This window comes from Vombatus ursinus, unplaced genomic scaffold (genome assembly GCF_900497805.2).
Source record: "Vombatus ursinus unplaced genomic scaffold, bare-nosed wombat genome assembly UNPS02012602.1, whole genome shotgun sequence".
NCBI lineage: Eukaryota > Metazoa > Chordata > Mammalia > Diprotodontia > Vombatidae > Vombatus > Vombatus ursinus.
Genome location: NW_020952380.1, coordinates 4305941 through 4331295, shown reverse-complemented (window position 1 = coordinate 4331295; position 25355 = coordinate 4305941). Strand labels below are relative to the sequence as shown.

The window sequence follows — 25355 nt, the reverse complement described above, 5'->3', positions numbered from 1 at the left end:
GTGTCTTAACAGAAGAGGACTCTGTGAGACAGAGGTCAAGAGGGAATGTCACAAAGACATGGAGGTGGGATGTTCATGTGTGAGAAACAGGAAGAAGGTAGGTTTGGCTGTATCTCAGAATGTAGGAGGGGAAGTTATATCCAATAAGTTGGAAGGATAAGTTGGGGCCAGATTGAGTAGGAATTTAAAGCCTGCATAGAGGAGGGCATATTTTATCCTAGAACTGATGGGAAGCCACTGGAGTAAGGGAGTCACGTGGCCAGGTCTACTTTTTAAAAAATTTTTTTTAATTAATAAATTTATTTATTTTTAGTTTTCAGCATTTACTTCCACAAGATTTTGAGTTCCAAGTTTTCACCCCATCTCGCCCCTCCCCCACCCCAAGATGGCATGCATTCTGAATACCCCTTCCCCTAGTCTGCCTTCCCTTCTATCTCTCCCCCACTTCTCTTATCTCCTTCCCCTTCTATTTTCCTGTAGGGCAGGATAGATTTCTGTACCCCATTTCCTGTATTTCTTATTTCCCAGGTGCATGTGAAAACATTTTTTTAAACATGTGTTTTTAAAACTTTGGGTTCCAAATTTTCTCCCTTCCCCCCTCCCCACCCACCCTCATTGAAAAGGCAAGCAACTCAATATAGGTTATACATGTGCAGTTATGCAAAATGCTTCCATCCAGGTCTACTTTTTAAAAACTTGCTTTGGTATTAGCATGTAGGGTGTCCTAGATCAGGGAGACACAAGGCAAGGAGATCGGTTTGGAGGCTGTTGTAAAAGTCTAGGTGAAAGGTTTTGAGGCCCTAAACTAAGCAGGTGGCTTTGTGAGTAGAGAGAGAAGGTTCAGATGCAAAAGATGTTGGGTGGCAAGCTTTGGCAGCTGATTGGATATGTGGTGGGAAGGAGAGAGGAGTCCAGGATAATGCTGAGATTATGAACCTGAGTCATTAGAAAGATGGTCATACCTTCAATAGAAATAGGGAGGTTTGGAATAAAAGGTTTGTGTAGAAAGATTTTTTAGTTTTAGATATATTTTGTTATTTTATTTTTTAAATTGTATTTTATTTTTTATTTTTAACAATGTATTTGTATTATATTTATTATATATTTAGATATATTTTAGATATATTGAGTTTTAAATGTTTCCACGACATCTAGTTTAAAATGTTTAATTAGTATAGCAGGAATGGAGTTCAGGGGAGAGAATGGAGTTGGATACTGAGGAAAGAATTCTGGAAAAGAAATAGAGGCATCAGATCTAGGCAAATTTTTCAAGTAGTGACAGTAAAAGGGGAAGAGAGAAATGGAGTAGAAGGATCTAAGGAATATTATTTTTGGTGTTGTGAAGACCTCAGCCTATTTGTGGACAGATGGAAAGGAGACAGGGAAAAGAGAGGTATTAGAGATCATAGAGGCAAAAGGATGGTATCAAAAATACAAGTAACAGTGGAACTCCTTATGAAGGATTAGCACAGAGACTCAACCATTTTTTTTTTTTAATGAACCCCTGAGGTAGGTGTACTTGGTCTTCTGCTACATAAGGGGTGGACAACAGGATACGTGATAACTTTGATAATTTTTGAGGAGAGCCGAATGATGGAGAAGGCCAAAGTCCTCTGTTGTGAATCTTTAGGGGTAATGATATAGCTGTGGACTTGCCGAGACAGGAAGTAATCATTAGTGGAAGAGAACCCAAGCACTATCAATATATAGTAGATAAAATCAATGGCTTATTCTGGCAGGTTAGTAGAAGTTTCAGGACACTTTGTTCAGTCATTTTTGGTCATGTTGGACTCTTCGTGACTCCATTTTAGGTTTTCTTGGCAAAGATACTGGAGTGATTTGCCATTTCCTTCTCCAGCTCATTTTACAGATGAGGAAACTGAGACAAACAGGGTTGAGCGACTTGCCCAGGGTCACACAGCCAGTAAGTGTCTGAGGCCAGATTTGAACTCAGGAAGATGAGTCTTTCTGATTTCAGGCCCAGCAATCTATTCATTGTGCTACCTAGTTGACTCAACAACACTCTACCCAAAAAATAAATAAATAATAGTATTTATATGATGCTTTAAGGTTTGAAAAGCACATTACAAATATCTCATTTTGTCCCCACAATTACCCTGGGAAGGAGGTGCTATATTGTTATCCCTATTTCACAGAGGTTAAGTGACTTACCCATGGCCTTGCAGCTACTAAGTGTCTGAAGCTAGATTTTAAACTTTGATCTTCCAGACCCCAAGTTCAGCGGTACTATACCATGTAACAACTTATATAAACATACTAAGAGAAGTGAGTTGTTACCTTCATGGTAATTTAAGAGGTTGCAAGTGGGGAGACTTGCAGTTGAGGTCCAAGAATCACCAAATGGTAAAATTCCCTGGTGACTATCTGTCCTATATAATCGTCTGACACCCAGCTTCCTAGTCTGAGGCTGGCTCTATTGGTCACCTACTCCCCAGCACATGTACATGGCCAGCCCTCTCTATGGAAAAGGCACCATTCATCAGCTCTTCTACACCATTCTGTTCCCTCTGCCCTATTACCCCCTTCCTACTTACCAGTTCTCTGCCACCTCTCTAACAAAAATTCATCTAAGACTCATAGGCTACACAAGCCTTCCTTGGTGCTATAAGTCACAGACAGACAGCTATCTCTGTAGATCTATTCCTTCCCCGTAATCACCATAGCCTCATTAGTATCTCTGTTAGGGTACTTAGCATATTTTGACTTATTTTGTAGTTATTTGCATACTTGTTTTAGCCTTCCCACTATATTGTTAGCCTCTTAAAGGTAAGGATAACATTTTTTATCTTTGTATCATCCATAGGAGTGGGGGTGTGGAATACCACTCCATTTTACCCCATCACCTATCTATCCCTCGCTTATTAAAATTTCCTCCATCACTCACCTCACAGGCCTCAGTACATTGCACATAGTAGACTCCGCATACATGTTTGCTGAATTGAAGGAAAATATATTCCCAAAGGAAAGATAAGTAAGGAATTCTGTATTGATTTATGAACTTGTAACCAAAAAATGATAGGTTATTTTTACAGACCATAAACTGAATTCATTCAACTCATTGTTTTGTGTGTGTATGTTCACACATACTCACAGTTTAGTAAGCTCACTTATCCCTTCTCCATTTTCCCAGGCTTAAGTCATCTTATATTAGGCCTTATCCTATAAGACATCATCTAAAATATTCCCAAAATTGCTCAACTGCTAAAATGGAATCCCTTTTGTTATTGGATTTAAATGCTTTTTTCTTCAATCCTTCTGCTCCAGTGGGATGACATTTCCCAGGCAGCATGTTCACTGCCAACAGCAGACGTGCCAAAAGACAGAGTTAGGCTAATGGTCAGAGGATGATTATATATTGCTGCAGCATTTTAGGCCCAAGGGATCAGCAATCAAATTATTCATGACGGCAAAATTCAATTCTGTGTAATCGGGCATTTCCTCTAAAAGAGCTAACAATATTGAGACATACACAATTTCAAGATTTCTAAAAGCTAAAAAAAACATGACACCTTAATGGTCTATATCTTGCAGAAGAGACCACCTTAAAACAAGATCTTTCAGAAGCTAAAACCATAAGAAGAGCAGTGAGGTCTGAAACCCACTGTTCTCAGTTCCCATCCATTCAGGAATGAATAGTAATGATAGTTCATTGTAACCTTGCCATGACCATGTCTTCTCTGTGCTATCTCAACAGCTCAGATATTCATGAAAATGGGAGTCTAGATATTTATTTCCTCTTGCCCCTGATGAGCATGTACTAATTCTCCATCTTGAATATTTTAGCCATCAAATGGCCTTTGACATTCAAGAATTACTTCTTATATCAGCTCTCCATGACTCTATCACTAGGGATATTCTCTCCACTGATACATACACAAGTTAGGATGGTGGGAACATAGAATTAGAGCTGGAAGGGACCTTGGAGACTACTTAGTCCAATTCCTTCATTTTAGAGATGAGGAAACTGAAGCCCAGAGAAGCTGAAGTGATTTGTCTGAAGTCTCAGAGGGAGCAGACCCAGGATATGAATCCCTGTCCTTAAATCCAAATCTAGTAGCCTTTCTTTCTACTGTACCATGCTGCTTCCCTTTGTGTCTTAGTAAATGCTCTTCCTTAGTAGCCCAGTTTCACTTAACAGGTCCTCTGATGGCAGACATACATCACAGTCTGAGTCGTCAACACATCGGGATGAGGCATCAGAGTAGGAATTTAGTGGACTCGGTTAAAAGTAAAAGCTTCATAGTGAATATATGATCTGCTGTCCATGCCAAGGATTTGAGAAATGTGATAATGGGCCAGATCCCTTATTGTTCCAGCCAATAGTTTGCTTATGGCAGTGGTTTCAAAGGACATTTTATGGGACAGTCTGCCTTCCATAACATCAACTTCAAAAGATGAGAATGAATCACAGACATCCCTAGCTTCTTTCAAAAATAATCTAATTTTCATTGATAGCTTTTGTTTATATGTCATATTCATTTCCAAATATGTATTCCCCCATACACTCAGTGACCTATCTCTTGTAACAAACAAAAAAAAAACTCAGTTCAGCAAAATCAATCATGTCTGAAAATATAAGCAATAATATTTCACATCTTTGGTCCCCTGCCTTGGCAATGAAAACAGGGAGACACCTTTTTTCCCCCAATTTTTCTCCAGGACTGAGCTTCATCCCCAGCTTAATAAATGCTGTTATGGAGCTACCATCCGTGAATTTTTTTTCCACATCCTTTAGCCTCTGATAATATTTTCAGGCTGTGCTCCCAGTTTTACATTAGTGAAAAACAGAAGTGGCTTTTATTGGTTTGCAAAATCCATCTTCAACAGGTTAAGAGGTCTCCCTCATTTTGGCATCCCCAAATTGGGTCAACATGGATTTGTTCATATATCCTGTCATCACTTCCTTCCTTCAATTCTCCCGTTCTTTTCTTGAGACAGGGAGAGCAGAATGAGAGGACACACGGTGATTAACTTTGAAACAGTACTCCTGTTTTGTTTCCAGTGCTTGGCACTTTGTGACCTGTTTTGACTTTGGGAGCAGTTGGGTTTCTATCCTCAGGGGCAACTCACAACAACTCTGAAATCCCTTTCCTGGGTCTTGACTGATAGCTTCGGGCCCATCATTTTCTAAGTATAGTTTGGATTATTTCCCTAAATAATAGGCTAGGCTAAAATACAAACCACAGAGAACCATGGATTCTCACACACAATGAGGCCATCACTTTAGAATTTCTCTTTTTTGGCAGTCCTAGGCATTTTCTTTTGGGGGTATACTTTCAGGCATGTAATTATTTAATTTTGCATCAATCATTTAACAATAACACTTTTAATGTTAATTTTAATTTAAGGTCTTTTTTTGACCTTGATTTATTTTTTTAAAAAATGCATTCCATATGAGAAAGGCAAACAGGAATTGGTGAGTGAACAGTAGGAACAGCTGAAGCAGATGTGGTAGCCCTCTTAAAGTCAATATTTTTATTTTGATGACCTGAAAATAGGCATCATGTTGATGGTTTCTTGATTTCTTTAAAGGAAAAAAAAATAAAAGGAATGTGAATTAAAACCATCCTGCAGCTGATTATTTTGTATAAAGAAAAGGAATTATTGGTTTCTGTTTTATTTGACGAAGCATTTACTCCATATAATAACATATTTTGTGTATAAACTCAGTTGCCTGTGTAGGGCTTCCGTCTGTCTCAGGCAAGCAAATTGTATAACATTTCAGCTCAGGTTCCTTGTCTCTAAAATGGAGGTAATAATAACTCTTACTGCCCACTTCACACGGGTGTTGTGAGGATCAAATAAGATTATATATATATATATATATATATATATAAAAAACACTTTGCAGACTTTATAAGTGTCATATAAATGTTAGAGGCTATTATTATTTACATGTAACTCTACTACAGCTATTGGGATGTTTGAACAGAAATTAAGCTTTTTTTGTTCCCTTCTATTTAAGGACCAACCAATGTCAATAGGACTTCTTATATTCTGGTGGGGGGTGAGAGAGCTCTCCCCAGTCTGAAATATTTGAAATTTGCTGTGAAAATTTATTTTTAAAAAAATAAATCAATTCATCATTCTTTTATCTGAATGTGGTACACAATGAATCCCAGGTTAGCCTCTCCTAGCCACTTGGTACACTTGGGCCCTGTCTCACTTATTAATTGGTATACATTCAGAGTACACAAACCAGTATTTATGTTGGCTCAAGCCTAAGGAAACTTAGAAGGTAAAGTCAATTAGTCAATCAACAAATATTTTAAAAATGTATATCCTATGTGCTAAGCACTCAGGATTCAAAAATTAAAATCAACCCCTGCCCACTAGTAGCTTATATTCATCAGAGTAGAAAATATCATTCCACAAACGTTTATTGTTTACTTTGTACCAGAGAATTTTCTAAACACTAAAGATAGGAAGAAAAACCAAACGTAGTCTTTGCCCTTGGGCAGGTTGGATTCTAATGGGAGAGACAACATCTTTAAATATGGTTCTATGTAACATACACATGAAGTAGATACAAGGTAACCTTGGAGATGACCTTGGAAGGGATGGTACTAGCAGCTAGGGAAAGGCCTTCTGAAGAAGATGGAGGTCGAGGTGAGGTGGGAGAGCATTGCAGGCATAGGGGACAGTCATAAGGTATAGAGGGGATATATGGAGTGTCATGTGTGAGAAACAGGTAGGCCAGTACAGTTGGACCATAGAGTATGGGGAGGTGAAGCCCTAATAGCTGAAGGCATCAGGAAACGCCATGTATGAGGCCTTGGCCAAAAGACAGAAGACAGGCTAATCATAAAAAACCCATCCCAAAATCCAGTGGACATGAAATTTTTATTACTCATTCTTTGCCACTTTTTGCCAACCTAATTTCCAATGGTTTAACTCTAAATGTATCTGAAAAATTAAATAAAAACACCCATGATCATTTTAGCAAGTGCTAATGCTCAATGTGTGGAACTCCAGTGCTGGGCCTGGAGTCAAGAAGACTCTCCTTCGTGAGTTTAAATCTGGCCTCAGACCCTGACTAGCTTTGTGACCTTGGGCAAGTCACTTCATCCCGTTTGCTTCAGCTTCTTCCTCTGTAAAAAGAGCTGGAGAAGGAAATGACAAACCACTCTGGTATCTTTGCCAAGAAAACCCCAAATGTATTCGTGAAGAGTCAGACACGACTATAAAATGACCAAATAACAACAATGTTCCTTTAGTCCTAGTAAAAATTGATTTTCTACATAAACATCTCCTTGTGCTTTCTCTTAATACTTGGATATTAAGCTTTGAGATTTGACTCTTTCTTGGGCCATTGGAAGAACCTGTGGTTTCATGGATAAAAGCAAGACTTCCAGGCAAATGAGTGCTGGCCCTGCCTTTGATAAGCTGTGTGAGCCTGCCGGAGCCTCAATTGCTTCATCTGTAAAGCCAGGACAATGGTAGAGTTGTAATTGTACCCATTTCATGGAGTTGGGAGAATCAAATGAGATGAAGACTCCATAAACTGCAAAGTTCTAGATCAACGTGAACTATTATTATTACAGGTCCCCCTTATTTTGGAATTTTGTAATAGCCTAATTTTTTTAAGGAACATCCATGGTGGGGCAAAAGGATGTGGAGGAGGGACATAATACAAGCTGGCCTCAGTGAGTTAAGTCACCAGATAGAAAAGAGAAGAATAATTTACTTCCTGGGAACCCTATGCCATAAATTTCCCTCCTTTGCTAACTTTCATACTCTACTCAGTTACAGCTTTAAAGCTGTAGTTCAAATCCTTCATTTTACAGAAGGGGAAATTGAGGTCCAGAGAGAAGTGAAGTGTTTTTCCCAAGGCCACACAGGTGGTAAGTGATCAAGTCAGGATTTGAAGCCAGGTTCTCTGCCAAATCCAGTGCTCCTTCCACTTCCACATTATCGACAATCAGTTAATAAGCATTTATTAAGCACTACTATATACCAGGTACTTCCCTAAATACTGAGGATAGAAGTACAAAAGTGAAGCAGCCCCCTGCCCTCAATGACCTTACCTATATTCTAATGAGGAGTTTACATCCAAACTTCTAAGTATAACTTTTTTTTTAGTCACTGTACTTATTCCATGCAGAGTCTAAACCTGAGGCTTTCAGAGTGCGAATGCATTTTTAGTCTCTCTACTAACTATAATATTTTAAAAAAGAGATAGTCTCATCTTCAATATACTCATTTTTTTTTCTGAAGGATGGTAATTAACCTTTCCCCAAAAGCCCTAACCTTAGGGATTATAGCACAAAATAGTATGTGCAAGGGAAAAGTAAGGATATAGAGGACTGTTTCATTTTTCTCTAACTTTTCTACACATTTGTCCACTTTTTCTAGGTAATAGTGACCAGTCAGGATCTCAGGAGAAACTTCTCATTGACAGCCAAGGCCTGAGTGGATGCTCCCCAAGAGACTCGGGTTGCTATGAAGGCAATGAAAACCTGGACAATGGTAATAACAACAAAGAGACTAATTCTCTGCAAACAGCCTTACATCATTCTGTCTTTTGGCTGGTGAAATTGCTTCATGCTTGACTTTCTTTCTGCCTCACTCTCAGTTCCTCCTCCTGTCTGAATCACTGCTTTAAACATCACCCTTTCGCTCTGTCCTCCTGCGCACTCTGTTCTGTGTTAGTGAAGGCAGTTTTCATACCAGGAGCTCTTATACTGATGAAATCACAGGCCCAGGTCTCATCCCCACTCCCCAACCCTGGCTTGTTTTAGATTTCGAGCTTATTCCCTCTTGGAATTAAAAGGCACAGTTACCTGGTAGAACCTGGTGAAATATTTGTTATGAACAAGAAACAAAGGGGCAGCTAGGTGGCACAGTGGATAGAGCTCTGGCCTTGGAGTCAGGAGGACCTGAGTTCAAATCTGGCCTCAGACACTTGACACTTACTGTGTGACTCTGGGCAAGTCACTTAACCCTGATTGCCTCACCAAAAAGCAAAAAGAAAAAAAAAAAAGAAGAAAGAAATGAGTGGCACATGGATGAAGTATACTTTAGTCATTCAAATAAGCTACAATTTAATTAGTGCAGTTGTTACCTCCACTGGCATAGATCCCAACACTTTCTATGGCTAAAATAAAGCCTAGTTAGGCTGGTCAGCAGATGACTCTGCACAGCTAATATTCAGAACCATACTTGGAACCATCATAATTTATTAGGGCCTGTCAGAGTTTGGGCTCTTAATGGATGTTTGGATAGATCCATGGGGAAAATAAATTAGTAAGCTCTTATTATATGCTAGGAACTGTGCTAAGCTCTGGGAATACAAATACAAAAACAAAGACAAAGACAAACTGCCTTTAAAGAGCTTACATTCTAATGTGGGGAGAGACAACACAGCTAGGAAAGTGTTGGCCAAGGAGGCATATTTTACCCTTTAAAATTATAGGGCTGGTGTGGAAAGCCATAGGGATGTAGATTGAGACATACCCTCCCTTTCCAGTAGAAATGGCAGTGGTGGTTTTGAATATGGTTTTACAGTTGGAATATAGGGTGGGGAATAGTGACCATGTGAACTTTGCAAGGTAGCTGTTGAGAACATGAGATGGCTGAAGAGTAAACAGTAGACAGAAATTGGCTAAAAATTAGAGCCTTTATATTTCATACCTTAGTGCCCGTCCTAACCATTTAAATCCTTATAAAGCACCTACCAAGTGCCAGTGCTGAAGATACAAAGAAAGGCAAAAAACCATCTCTACAAGTAGCTCAGAGTCTGATGGGGAAGACAACACGTAAACAACTATGTACAAATGTAATATTGACAGTATAATTTGGAAATAATCAACCGAGGAAAGGTATTAGTATTTAGTTACAGTCATGGAATTTTGGAGTTAGAAGGGCTTCAAAGTTACTTAGTCTGATCTCCATCTGAATAGCATTTTCTATGACATACTCAACAAGTCTCTGTGTAGCCTTTACTTGAAGACCTCCAATGTGAAGTGGACCACTCTTTGCCTCTCAAGGCAGTCCACTGTACTTTGGCCTAGCTCATATTATAATGTTCATCCTCTTATCAAAAATAAACTGCTTCTATGCAACTTTAGTTAGGTTATATCGGTGAGAAGGAATTATTCTACTCTTTTTGGGAGCCCAGCTGAATTACTTAGGATACTGTGTTTTATGCCTTCTAATACTCCAGGGGATCTGTGCTGTCCTCAGTGTGGGTACTCCCACCAGCTGTGTGAATCACAGCCTCTCTATGTCCTCCCATAAATACAGCATGAGGAAATCCATGCATGCAGAGGCCTTTCCTTGAATTCTCTTAATATAACAAGAATACCAGTAGAGCATGCCAGTTGTCTATTGATTATCCTTTGTCCTTGTTATATGCCTGGCCCTTTTTTTTCGTCATACATTTCCCATATTTTTTGATGATAGCCTTTATTTATCCCACTTTTATGAGTAATTCTTTATTTGTAGTATATTGTAGGTTGCTGACATGCGCTCCTCTCTTTTGGATGATTTTCAACTTATAGAATATTGAATATATAATAAAGATCTTTGTTTTAGGGAGAATATTAAGGTCATTAAAAAAATAAAAGAAACCTTTGAGATTTTCCAAAGACAATTCATCCTGCTTCTCTTCCTGTTTAAGCCCAGTTCATTGTCTGTTTGTAGCATCTGTCCAAGATACAGACACTGATAAAGAGGGTCTATAGTTAGTTTGTTCATCCAATCATATGTCATGGTGCTAGTAAGTCACTAATCAAACTTCTTGGGGGACAGGACTATATTTGATGCTTAACATAGGGGGCAGGAGAAGACACATAAGGTTAGGAACTTTGAATTGAATTGAAAATGAGAAGAGAATCTGTTTAGCTATATTGAAAGTCTGCAGAAAAATGAGCTTTGGAATTGTATAGAAAATAACAAATAACATCTAAGGTACTTTAAACTGTGTACAATGGACATTTAAAAATTTACAAATATGTTCAAATCCTCCCTGCTGACTTTGGCCAGATGGTAACAAAGTACGCAATACATTACCTCAGCTTATTTATTCAAACATTAATCAAACTTTATAATACATTTATGACTCTCACTAGGGGAAAAAAAAAACCTAAACATTTATATCAATTAATGACACTAAAACAGGGGGGAATATAGGAAAACTAGCACTTTAGACCATGGGTTCGGCAAACTAGTCTGAAGGCCAAATCTGACCTGCCACCTGGTTTTGTAGGTCCCTCAAACTCAGAATGGTCTTTTCATTTTTCAGTCAAGATTTATTGTATTTAAACATGCAAAACCCAGTCTTGGCACAAGGCCCAAGGTACTGGCCTTCAAGCCAAAGTTTGCTGACTCTTGCTATGGACTCATTCGGGGATCTTCTGGGTCTGCATCTTTTAAAGACAAACCTTGATCAGAATAGACTTTATAATCATTATTAGTCAGAGGATGATCCTTTCCTTGCTAAAGCTTCCCCCTTGATCTAGTCAGTCTTGTTGCACAGTCTTTTCTTCCTGGCTGCTGTCAGACTAATATATGTAGTACAAAACACTTGCAGCTGTAGAAGCTTAATTGTCTCATATGTGCTTTTAAATACAATGCACACCAATACTGGAGTGTTGGGAGCTATTAGAACCACGAGGAAAAACAATTTACCAGGTAGATGATACATCAGGTTCAAACAATGAATGTGTCTTCCAAATATTAAGTTCTTAAAAGGCTGAAAAAATAAAAAGCAATTGTACCTCCTCCTTCATCCCTTCCTTTTTAATGAGTTATTTATTAGACAAAGAAACAATGGGAACTCATTACTAATCATTTTCTTTTCCCACTTAAGGGGAGGAGATAATATTAAAAGATATTATTTATACATTGAGTTATACACACACACACACACACACACACACACACACACACACACATACACACACACACACACACACACACACACACACACCCACACCCCCCCTTGGTTAAATCTTGGGAGATAAGTTCAAAATCTCTAGAGAGTGTTTTAAAATTCTGTTGCAATCACATTCATTAATTCAAATGCTTGTTGATTGGGAGCACAGTCAAGTAGAATGAATGCTGGTTTGGGGTTTGAATCCTAGGTACAACATTTGCCCTCAAGTTACTTAATGTTTCCAGTTTCCTCTTCTGCAAAATGAGGATAATAATTAAACTTCCCCACCTTGTAAGATTATGAGAAAAGCATTTTGTACACTATACAGCACTAGAAATATAAATCGTTCTAATTATTATCATTGAGTACCTACTGTCATGTCATGCTAAGTTTACTAGGAATTACAAAGTACTATACGTGATCACTCCTTTGACTGAACTTGCAGTCCATTTAAGGAGGTCACTGCAAAGACAGAATTTTCATATATGCATCCCCAATAAAACTAATGCAAAACCAATTCACGTGAAATTAGAATGAAATAAAAACTTCCAAAGAGAAATAGATGGGCTTGAAGTCAGCAAGTCACATTTCATTCAAGCTGTCTTTGTATACCCAGCATTCAGAATAGTGCTGAGCACATAGTTGGTACTTAATAAGTGCTTATGGATTGGTTTATTGATTACCCCCAGGTCCTGATCCCTGTCCACTATCCCATTCTACTTCGAGTTGGCTTTCATAAGTTAGCCTTTCCATTAATAATTGAAAAGCTGCACAGTGAGTAGAAGAAGGCTAGATTGAATTAACAATGATGTTTTATGTGTGAAAGGGAACATATAAGACATCACCAGGGCCATGAATGGCTTGTGAAAAATGAGATGGGCCGGCTAATCTAGTAAAAAGTGAGGGATAGTTGCCCAAATGTTATACTAATTCACCTTCTCCCCTCAAAAGAACTTGAAGAAAATCTGGACCCTCCATAAAAGCTCTACAGACAGGAAAAGATAGGAACCATACAGGATGAAAATGTGTTGTTGGCCTGTAATCTGCATCAGTAAAGGGAGTACCCACATTGAGGAGATCATGGAGCTAGCAAGGCATCATGAATTAGTCTAGAACAGGGCTTCTTAATTTGTCATGGACCCCTTTGACCTATGCTTTTAAATACATAAAATATTTAGGATTACAAAGGGAACCAATTATATTCAAATAAAGTTATCAAAATATTAATTAAAAAAAGTTCACAGACACCAGGTAAAGAACCTCTTGTCTGAAGTGAAAATGACCAAGTACAATCTCATGCCACACTTGGTTCAGGGAAAATACTTATATTTCTTAGTTGAAGGACTCCTAGACACAGGACTTTTATTTGAGTCTGGGGCAAAAGTAATAGATTAGACAAATCAATAAACCAACCAACAAGTATTTATTAAGTACCTACTGTGTGCTCAGCACTATTCTGAATTCTGGGTATGCAAGACAAAAATGAAACTTTCTGCCCTCAAATAGCTTATATTCTATCAGGGAAAAAAAAAACTATATTTAAAGATACAAATGTATAAGGTAATGGGTGGGGAGTGAGAAGAGAGTGACATTAGCAGCCTCATGGTAATCAGGTAACCAGGTGCCTGAGCTGAGTTTTATAAGCTAGGGATTCTAAGAGATGGATGGGAGAGGGCAGTGCATTCCAAGCATGGGCCATGCCGGGGCAAAGGCTTAGAGATGGGAGATGAAGTGGTGTGTGTGATAAATAGCAAGAAGAGAAATTTGGCTGAATCATAGAGCACATGCTGGGGTATAATGTATAATAAGCCTGGAAAAGTAAGTTGGAGTCAGATTATTAAGGATCATAAAGAAATCAGGAAGACTTGAGTTCAAGTCCCACATGGTCAAGTCACTTGACCTGAGTTTCATTTTCCTTGTCTGTAAAATACAGATTATAATAGCATCTATCTCACAGTGTTGTAAGATCAAGTGACCCAATATAAGTAAAATTCTTTACAGGATTTAAAGGTTCCATTAAAAAAAGGTACTATAAGTATTATATTAGAGCATCTAATTAGAGCATCTAGTATAATAAGAGCATCTGCATACATTATGAAAACTGCTTAAAAATTTTGATGAAAAAAGTTTGTTTTTTTCCCAGGTAAGACTCAGAAGGTTGTCCCGACTAAGTCAACCATAGATCCTCACTTCAAAGATTTCAACAGAAATCAGCTGTCCAACTACCCAACACTGCCTTTAACTAAGTCAGTAGAAGCTTTGAAGGAGGGAGAGAAGGAAGCCCGGCTTATCAACATTCACACTTCTGACACCTGTGGTGAGACAAGTGTCACCAACTCCAAGACAAACCGTAGAAGCTTACCAGTCTCCATCTGTCGGACCTGTGAGACCCTGGAGGGCACTGAAGCCACAGAGACTTGGCCAAGGTCCCATTCCCTGGATGACCTTCAAGGAGAGGCTAATGCTAAACAAGATGTGCCTAAAAAGGAAGCAGAATCACCCCCTCAGAATGTACCAGAAGTGCCCCAAAAGACAACTGTTTGCAGCCTGAAGGCAAAAATTCCCTCAGATGTCTCTTCTGTACAAGACCCACTGCTACTGACCCAAAGCATGCGATTTTCTGATCCTCAGAAAATTAAAACTAAGACATCAGACTGCCCATCCACAGTTTCTTCACATGGGACAATTCCTTGTTTGCCTAAAAATTATGAAGCTCAGCCTGCCTCAGTTAAACAGACTTTATTAAGGACTCCTCTAGAGGGTCACAAAAAAGGGTATGATCTTGAAGGAGCAAATAACCCTCCAGTCACCAAAGGGGTCGAAGTGGATCAGAGGGTCACTGAGGCAAGAACACAGCCAAAAATTCCTTCACAGCCTCCACCTGTTCCTGCCAAAAAGAGCAGAGAACGCCTCACTAATGGACTACACCATGCGCCCATTGCCCATAGCGGTGCCTTCTCTAATCCAGATGTACCATGCTTGCCGGTTAAAAAGAATAGCATTAGCCCTAGTGACTGTCATACAATAACAGTTTGTAGGTCTTCCCCAGAACAAGAGCCTGGCAGCCCTCCAACCACACGGCCACCATGGCTGTCTGAACTCCCAGAATCCACTAGTATTCAACAGCATGGAGTCAAGCTGGGTCCTCCTTTGACAAGGAAGATCTCCTGTGCCAGAGGAGTAGATCTGGACATGTTGGTAGAGAACAAGTTGCAAACTGAAGGTATCGATCTCACTGAGGAACCATATTCTGATAAGGTATGAAGGTCCACAATCTCTCACTGCTTCAAAACTCAGGTTGTCCTACAATGGAGAGCCAGGTCCATCAGGGAATCAAAGTCCCAACTTAATCTGATCATCCTTTTCCTGTGAGGCCATTCAGAACAAACTGGAATGGAAACCTCAGTGGTCAATGGATAGATGCTCTGTGCTCATTAACATTCAGAATCCTGAATGTTAATAATTCATTAGGAAAACAGTGCTGTTAAATGGAAGGGTCTCAACAACTGAAACCAAAACTTTTTGCTCTGATTCAACCTGTTCATCCAGGTAAAGGGAGTCTAAGGCTTTCTTCCCCCCACTTTGGTAGCTGGACTTTGTGGGAAAGACATCTGATGTTGAAAGAAGGAGGTCTAGACAACTCTCTAAAGATGTAACTTGCAGAGGAGAGTTCCCAATAGCAGTGGAAATAGAGCTTTTAGCTCATCCTTGCCATTAGCTATCCATAAAAGCTTAACTTCTCTGTGCCGTAGTTTCTTCATCTATAAAATTGGATAAATCGTACCTGTCCTACTTCACAAAATTATTAAAAGGATCAGATAACATTAGAGGTATATAACACACTATACAAATGTGAAGGTATTATTTGTTTTCAAGTGTATTGAGAATCTTTCGTAGGGTTATGGCAGTAAAGTAAGAATAAAAGAGCAGAAAGAATTCATTTGAAGCTCCCCCAGTGCTACATGTATGATATAGAAATACATAGAAATTTAACACTTCATTCAGTAAACCTTCCCTGTTATATGCCTGGTGGTGTGTGCCAGGCTAGGAGTGGAGATACAAGAACAAAAACTGAATAATTCCTGCTCTTAAGGGACATTTGTAAAAAGTAGTACCTTTGAAAACTCTAAGAATAGAAAATGTGGCTCTATTTATAAAAAAAAAAAATAGCATCGATGCATAGAGTACTGGTTCTACAAATCCCACTCCTGCCACTGTGTGTAATCTATGTGGCACTGGGTAAGCCCCTTAACCTCTCAAGACCTCAGTTTCTTCATCTTTAATAAAAGGATTGGACTAGATGACTTTTCAATTTCATTCAAACCCCAAACCGGTGATCCTACTAGTAAAAGGAAACATGGTTAGTACTTGCTCTGCTTTGTTACTTTTCAGTATGCCCATGTCATCTTAAAGGAAAGAATACCTTGTAACACAGTCCTTTTAATGCTTCAGTAATGAAATTCACTTAAAGAATCAAGAAAGGAGCTACTTTACCCTATTTTTGTTTTACAACATGTAGTATTATAGAAAAGTTGAAGTGTCAAATACTAAGAATGTATTTGTGATTTTTTTTTCTTTTTCCCCGTAACTCTCATAAAGTTTTAAAACCTTCTGAAATCACACTCAGAAAGTCCAAATCAGTGCTTTGAGAAGCAGTTACTTGGAGTGTTGTGTGATAACTCTTAAATACAAGAAAATTGTATTCAATTCTTAGATTTTCAAAGAATTTCCCTAGAAAATGCAGTTATTTGAAAGATAAAGAATAGATCCATTTCCTAATAGCAATCTCCAAAGCATCCAATTTGCAATTAAAAATAATGGATTGCTTTTAAATAAAGCTTTTAGTGATATTTGATAGTATTTGAAGGTCACTCCATTAACCTGGGTTTGGCTATTTTGGGGAAACAATGTACTATTTAATTTGATAGATGGGTAGATTGGCATAATAGAGCACTATCATAGAGAGCACAGGAGTCAGATATTTTGGGTTTCAGTCTGTTCTGATGCAACAACATGACCTTGGGCAAATCATTTTATCTCTCTGGGCCTCAGTTTCCTCCCCTGTCACTTGAGGAATTTGGACTAAGTGATCACTAAGATTCTTTTTGATTCTCCCTTGGGTTACAGCATGGCCGCTGTGGGATTCCTGAAGCTTTAGTACAGAGATATGCTGAAGATGTAGGTCAGCCAGAGAAGGAGATTGCTGTGAAGATGGACCAAATCCGAGTAAAGCAGCTTAGGAAGCAGCACCGGATGGCGGTAAGCTCAGGCACCATGCCTTCAGTCTTCTTTTGAGTCTCTTTAAAGTAACCTCCACCTTCATTCCCAGGCTGTAAAAAATGGGCTGATAGATGGCTAAGGAAAGCTACAGGAGACACCCCTCCTCCTTCCCCCCAAGTCAGAAGATGGGTGGGGATCAAGTACGCTGGTGCAATGTCCATAGCTCCTACTGTGCCAGAAAAAATACATCAAATGGAACTATACCTTGGAAAAGACCTAAAGTTTCCCTGTAGAAGTGGGCAGGGAAGGTTTGCCACTTATGAGTTATTGTGAAGCAATGCAGTATTCTACATTCTAACTGTTTCTGGAGGATGACATTGAACTTAACACAAAATAAATAAATACACACACACACACAATACATATAGACACACACTTATACACTCTTAATTTTAGTGTATATTCAAATTTATCATGGAAAGTATACTTAAAACATTTTATACACATCTTCTTATAATTGAATTTTGTCCTATCCCATAATCCCACCCACCGAGTAGTCTAAAGGACTTAATTTTGGTCCATAGAAACACAATTTGAGAATTGTTGACTCACAAGGAATGCGGTGAGACAAGATAACAGTGATAGACAGTAAACGTGAATAATTGGGCAGTCAGAACACGTACTGGCCTTTGATCCCATTTCAGATACTTTCCCCAGTGTAATGGCTACCAAGATGATCGATGCCATCATCTGGAGGTAAACATGATATACTAATTCATTATGCTGGTCTTGACATTTGAAGCTTCAGTGCTATTTTCTTCAAATTGTAATTGGAGCCATTTATAGAGCACTATTTACCTTTAAAATGCCATCATAAAAACGTAGCCAGGGCCAGCCTTAAGAGTTGGTACCCACATGAAAAATCCCCCATTCCTAATATATGCCCTTCTTCCACCCAACCCTATTCTTTCCTCCAGTTGCTGATCCCTTACATTCCATATTAAATCTTCATGTGTTTGCCTCCTGCTAAAGTAGAGATGTCCTTAGAAGAAGTAATATTTTAAGACATTGGTCATTTATATATTAGTGTGAAAGACATAAGCAAATGTTTTCTGAAATCAGATTTTAATAGTTAGGAGTATAGAAAGAGAATAACAGCTAATTCAAATTAATTATTAAGTACCTGCTGTGTGCAGGCAAGAAAGGGAAAAGAATGCTATCCAAAAGGAAAAATGATGCAGAATGGTAGGTTGGGCTCTGAATAAATAAAATGTTCTTTATGAGGACCTTGAAAGGAATTTCTTAAATTTCTTTGTGTTTCCTACATGTAGGAAGCATTCAATAATTATTTGTTCATTGACTAATGTGGAAATATGTTTAATATGATCATACATGTATAGCCTATATCAGATTGCATGCTATCTTGGGGAAGGGGGAGTGGAGTGAGGGGAGGGAGGGGGAATTTAGAACTCAAAATCTTATAAAAGAGAACATCAAAAACTAAAAATAAATAAATTTAGAAAAAAATTATTTGTTCCTTGATTTATAATGTTGTCTAGTGACAGCCCAGTATGAGTTTTTAATAGAAAGAAAATAGAAGGAAGAATCAAAAGGACTCCTCTCCTGAGCCTCAGTTTCCTCATCTATTAAAAACAGATTAATAATAATACCTGTCCTACCTATTTCTTATAAAGGTTGCTAAGGTCACATAGTTTCACAGTGTGTCAGAACTCAAAAGGATGTTAGATATCATTTAATCTAACCCCCTTATTTTATTGCCAAGGAAACTGAGGCTCCAAGAAGTAAAAAGACCTGTCCAAGGTCATATGGTTAGTGAATGATAAAGCTGGAACTAAAAGCCAGATCTCTTACTTTTAACTTCTCACCCAATAGCATTTCCATCAGATCATTCCACATCCCAAGTGAAATAATACATATGAAAGCACTTGGATAAAGTGTACAAAGTACTTGACTGAGGCTAGATTAGATGTAGTGGATAGTTAACTGGCCTTAGAGTTAGGAAAACATGGGTTTCAATTCTACCTTTGGCACATACTGACCTTATCATCCTGGGCAAGTCATTTAACCTCATAGAACCTTAGTCAGTCCTCTAGTACCACAAGCTGCAGAGTGTGTTCTGATTGATCTACATTGGTAAAGGGATTTTCCTCACCTGAAGTTCCCTAGAGCAATGAAATCATAGGTCTGGTTTCTGCTCCTAATACAAAAAATTTTTTTTTCTTCTTTTTAAATACAAGGTAATGATAGGTAGGACTTTCAGCAAATTAAGACAGTGGAGGAACCGTACTTAATATGAGCAGATGATCCTGAACTTTGGGATCGTTGACAAGCATGACGTAGGTTCAAAGAAGAGCTCTAGGCATGACGTGAGAAATCACAATGAAAGAGACCACTGCTACGTGACTGTGTATAATGAAGGAATTCATGGCATTCTCCTCTCTCTTTATCTAGATCCCAAGTGGAGGACTCACAGAAATCTGCAGAAAACCCCTTTCCCCAGGATATGTGACCTCAGTCTCTGACTGGCTGATTTCTATTGGTTTGCCTATGTATACCGGCATCCTCACAAAAGCAGGATTCAACACACTGAGCCAAGTGCCTTCTCTGTCACAGACTTGCCTTCAGGATGTTGGCATCACAGAGGAGAGACACATAAGTAAGCTCATCACAGCAGCCAGACTCTTCAAACCACCCCTGAACCCGGAAGCCATGTAACTGAAAGTGGGCATCCCATTAACATCCACTACCCTTTCTTTCACTGTGCTTAATAATACCCGTGCAATTTCTACAGATGGCTTCCAGAAGAGCAGGGCCAGCCTTGGGCCTGGCTCCAACACAGTCAAGTGAAAGCTTGACCAAGAACTGGAAACTTTCTTCTTAGTGAAGACAAGTAACCAGGGCCATCCTCTTTGTCCCCCAAAGGAAAGTCAAGGAAGGATTTTTGTTTTGGAAGTTCATGGGAACCACCATGCAAACCTGTGACAGATGTCATTTGCAAATCTGTCTTTTTAGGGTAGGATAAGAGTGGGTGAGTTGCTTGAGGGAGCTAAGCTGGTTTTCCAATGTATTGGAACATCATTCTTCCTTCCTGTTGTTCTGTATAGTACAGGTTTTAGCTAGGCCAAAGTAACAGACTCTGAAGTTAGTTTACAGTATCGCTTGTTTTCAGTTCCTCATGGGTAATTAAATGAAACTGGCACCAGGAACAAGAAAAGTCTTGTTTTGTTTTGTTTTTTTCCCTTTGATAAAGCAAGTCATTTTATAACAATTGCTTTCTAGCAATCAGCTTTTTATTTGCCTTAACATAAGCTCTTAAGCAGTATTGTAACTAATGTCCAGTCACCTGTAACCATATTTCTCAATCTTCAGCTTAGACTGCCATCTAACATCCTGGGATGTTTCTGGACAAAAACAAACAAACAAAAAACTGGCTTTTTTAAATGTCTCACTTTAAGATGGCCAGTGTTTAGGGTTGTTTTTCAGGCATGGCGTTCATGTTGGGTTTCAGTTGTTAGACTAACAAAATCAGTAAATATGTCTACAATTTACAGAGATATCTTTTATTGTGTGTGTATATGTGTGTGTGTGTGTGTGTGTGTGCGCTTGCAGTAACTGCCTTTCATTTTAATCATTTTTAATACTGTTACCGTATCAATCATACTCCAGCATTGACTTGGTATTATGACCACTGCCATTCCAGACTTTATTTTATCTGCTCATAGGTCATCTTTGTAAAAGCCATTTAGAGATTGAATTGCTCAGGATGAGGTTTCAAAGAAGGAAATAAGTTCAAAGGTTGTTTTTGATTTTGTTTTTTGGAGAGTTAAGGTGTTTATGTTGCATTTTTTTTTAAAGTTGCTATCTTTTTCTTTTCTGGATGCTTGTATTTCAAAGAAAGTTTCATTTATGGAGGGTCGGACAAATGATTTTTAGCCATATCTGTTAAGAATTTACGTGTATTCATGAACTGATGTAAAATATTTTAATAAGGTCCATCTTTTTGCAGCTTAATCTCTTGTTTTCTAAGCAGATGCCGAATTCAAAGAACTGATCCATTAGGTAGGATTATGCTATATCCCCTCCAATAACATCTTTTTTCTAACTTCCTATTAAAGCACTCATTTGTAAAATAGATGTCACAGTCACAATTCTAATAGCTTTGGACGGACACCAGTCTTTGCTTAGTCGATAGTTACAAATACTTTCATTTAGTCATGAAATTCCCTGTGAAAAATTATTTCATTATGTCCAAAGCATCTTTCCATATTTCTTCTATCATTGTCAGCAAATTTTTGAAGTAAAAGAGAGAATCTTTTTGGTGACTTTTTTATGGGAAAATTAGGCATTGCTGAATGCTTTGGTCAGTGGCAAGACTTTCATTTTTTTAAAAAACAAAGCAACCACTATATTAACTTCATTTTTTGTTGCCATTTTATTTTCAATGATTTGTTTCTCAGTAATGTTCAGCTTTTCCAAGATCTGATGTAAAGGAGATGCTGGGACACAGTCTAAGAACAATTAAAGCTATCAACTTTATATTTAACCCTAATTAGCATGTCATTTTATCCCAATTAAGCACTTACATTCATGTGTCTCCCTTCATATTTATGGAAACATGGCTTATTTAGGGTGCCCAGAGGTTGGGAGTTGCTAGTGTGACCAAATTATTTGAAAATGTTTTAGGAGATAAATAATGAGATGTGAGCTGGGAAGTGGGCTCTCTTCCTTTGTTAGCAATTGAAATAATAAGACAGAAGGCACTCTTTGGAAGCTCTCTGTAAGCCACAAGAGTACCACAGTTTGAAACTCTGTGAGGCCTGGATCAGAGATGATAAATTGTATTTGACAAACCCCAGGGAAGGAAATTTTATCTGAATTACTGAATTATCCCCCCAATAGATATTTTATTTACTAGAATCAAGAGATATAGAAACTTTTGAGCATTTCAGAGAGTCAGACTAGATTCTATGTCACCTTGCCTTTAAAATGATGATTACATTGGGGAGGCAGGGGAGGTTTGAACCAAATCTAGGAACCATCATATAATTTTAAGAAGTTGAGGGGAAGGGTTTCCAGTTTAATTAATCTGGGAAATGTGTGCTTTCAACCCTGGCTTTTCTGTGGTTTTATTATTTGTTTTATGTTTGATCTCCTTTTGCTTTATATGTTTAACCTGATCCTCGAAAAGCCTTAAGTTTCTGTGTGTGGTTGTCAGCTGAGGTTTGAACGGTCAGCCTATACACTTCATCTGACAGGTGGGAGGTTTCAGCCATATCACATTTTTAATTAATTCTCTGTTGGGTGCAATTCTTCAGCAAAAGAATTGCAAAGCTTGTTGACTGTTGGAAAGCACAAAACAAACCTACTGAACAAGTTCTGGCTCTGGCAGATAACTTGTTACATGTCCACTGTGTGTAATTTTAACTTCAAAAGTTGTCTGGCAAGAGCCAGTCCCAAATACTGTTTACATTCCCAGATGATTTAACTAACACATAACCTTTCACCAATGCCCTGTTCTCCTTCTCAAATCTAAGTTTGGGTGAAATCATAAGATTCCTTTATTGGAAAATAGTTCCTTTTCCTAAGCATGGCTGGAGAGGTCAGTTCACCACAATGCTGGTGGCTTCTTATTTGCGAGGGAAAAAAAGATTGTACTCTGGGTCCAAGTTACCTTGATTCTCATTTGTCATATTTAGGGGAAACAAAAACTTGTCAAGCAAGTGACATTAACAACTAATAATGTTGCACTTTCTGTATATGAAATCAATATTTAAATAACTTATTTTTCTCCATTGCTGTTCTTAAACAATGTAAGTAGCTGTAAGATACCAGTACCAATATGTTCTTGCAATTTGCTTCAGCTCAAGAAAGCGGTGTATTGTTTTAAAAAAAAAGTGTAAAAAGTTATTGTGCTGTTTCATTTAGCAAAAAAAAAAAAAAGTGGACAAAAGGGTTTTCCTGTGTATCAAAACTTGTCTATAATTATGTCATTTCTGTTGATAGAAAAAGGTAAATAAATTTCTTCAACTGAGTATGTCTGTTTTCTTTCGACTGGTATATAAAAAATGAAGAATTTATTATTAGAAATCCTTTAAAAATAGAATTGTTATGTATGATAAATGATACATTTATAAACACTCATTATGTTAAGTGATTTCTTTTCTTTTTTAATTTATTAATTTATTTTTAATTTTAACATTCATTCCCATAAGCTTTTGAGTTTTAAATTTTCTCCCCATCCCCCCTCCCGAAGACAGCATGCAATCTGCTCTGCATATACATTCTTATTAAACATTTTCACATTAGTTGAGAAGAATTAGAATGAATGGGAGGAATCATGAGAAGGAAGAAACAAAACAAAAAAAGAGAGAGAGAGAGCAAATAGCTTCTATCTGCATTCAGACTCCATCGTTCTTTCTCTGGATGTGGACGGCATTTTCTATCATGAGTCTTTTGGAGTTGCCTTAGATCCTTTTATTGCTGAGAAGATCTAAGTCTAAAAAGTCAATCATCACACGATGTGGCTGTTACTATGTACTACATTCTCCTGGTTCTGCTCACTTCGCTCAGCATCAGTTCATGTAAGTCTTTCCAGGTTTTTCTGAAGTCCGCCTGCTCACCATTTCTTACAGCACAATAGTATTCCATTACACTCATATACCATAATTTGTTCAGCCATTCCCCAACTGATGGGCATCCCCTCAATTTCCGATTCTTGGCCACCACAAAAAGAGCTGCTATAAATATTTTTGTACATATGGGTCCTTTTCCCATTTTTATGATCTCTTTGGGATACAGCTCTAGAAGTGATATTGCTGGGTCAAAGGGTATGCATAGTTTTATAGCCCTTTGGATGTAGTTCCTAATGGCTCTCCAGAATAGTTGGATCAAATCACAACTCCACTAACAATGCATTAGTGTTCCAATTTTCCCACACCTTCTCCAGCATTTATAATTTTCCTGTTTTGTCATGTTAGCCAATCTGATAAGTGTGATAAGAGTCGTTTTGATTTGCATTTCTTAATGGTGATCTAGAGCATTTTTTCATATGATTATAGATAGCTTTAATTTCTTCCTCTGAAAACTGCCTGTTCGCTATCAATTGGGAGTGATCTCCTTTCTAATAGAAGTTACCTTTGATTTTATTGATTCAGGTTCAGAACAACATATATTCATCTAAATTCACTCATCTACTTGAGATTATTGTTTCCAGTTAAGTTTTACTTTCTCTTCTTCATCTTAAAGTATATTTTAATATCATAGAAAGTGAGACCTGAAAGGGATCTTAGTCATTTCCTTAGGCCACCTGCCCAGGGCCATGAAAAAGTCTGTTGTAAGAGAAGCTGAGGCCAAATCACTTGACAAATTTTTATGGCTAAAGGGGGACTAGAATCCATACTTCTACACTGAAGAAGGAGGAAAGAATTAACAAATTCAAATAAGAGAATTTAACCTAGATTTATTGTGGAAATGTTTGGAATATTGGTGTAACAACACAAAATATGTGATCAGGAACGTTTGTGTAAGTAGTATATTTTAAATATATTAGCACAGTTCGCAGGGGGAAGTGGAGTGAAGTCTGTCAAACTATTTTGAAAAGCTTAAGAACTGTGATCAATATAGTAGTCAACCACAATTTCAGAAGACTGAAGGTGAAACATGCTACATACCTCCTAAAAGAGGAAGGATGCGTTCAAGAGACAGAATGAGCTGTACATTTTAGACACGGCCAATGGGGTGTGTATGTGTGCGAGGGCTGAGATTTTTCTAGATTATGCAGATTTGTTCCTATGTGAGGCAGGAGGTGGGAAAGAGAGACAATAAATGCTTTTTAATTGAAATAAAAAGTTTAAACAATCTGGAACAATGGAAAGAGTGTTGGAGTCAGAATGTTGTTCAGTCATTTTAAGTCACATCCAACTCTTTGTGACCCCATTTGGGATTTTTGCCTTTTGCTTTAGCAAAGATATTGGAGTGGTTTGCCATTTCCTTATCCATTCTTCCTCATTTTTACAGGTGAGGAACTGAGCCAAACAAGGTTAAGTGACTTGCCCAGGGTCACACAGCTAATAAGTGTTTTTGGCCAGATTTGAACTCAGGAAGATGTCTTCCTGACTCCAGGCCTGGCATTCTATCCACTATGCCACCTAGCTGCCCCCTGAAATAAGAATACCTAGGTTCAAATCTCGGCTGTACTGATGAAGCCAACATTGGA

General features: G+C 38.1%; 1 protein-coding gene across 4 annotated transcripts in view; it reads left to right on the top strand.

Moving 5' to 3' along the window:
- Window positions 1–23080, top strand: part of SASH1 (SAM and SH3 domain containing 1) — a 400079-nt gene extending 376999 nt beyond the window's left edge. For all 4 annotated transcript variants that reach the window (XM_027857970.1, XM_027857973.1, XM_027857971.1 and 1 more), the window contains 4 exons: window positions 8377–8490; window positions 14043–15157; window positions 17027–17158; window positions 19592–23080. In XM_027857970.1, the coding sequence (XP_027713771.1) occupies window positions 8377–8490; window positions 14043–15157; window positions 17027–17158; window positions 19592–19855 (1625 nt within the window). In that variant the 3' untranslated portion in view covers window positions 19856–23080. The remainder of the gene's footprint in view (window positions 1–8376; window positions 8491–14042; window positions 15158–17026; window positions 17159–19591) is intronic.
- Window positions 23081–25355: the final 2275 nt, after the last annotated feature.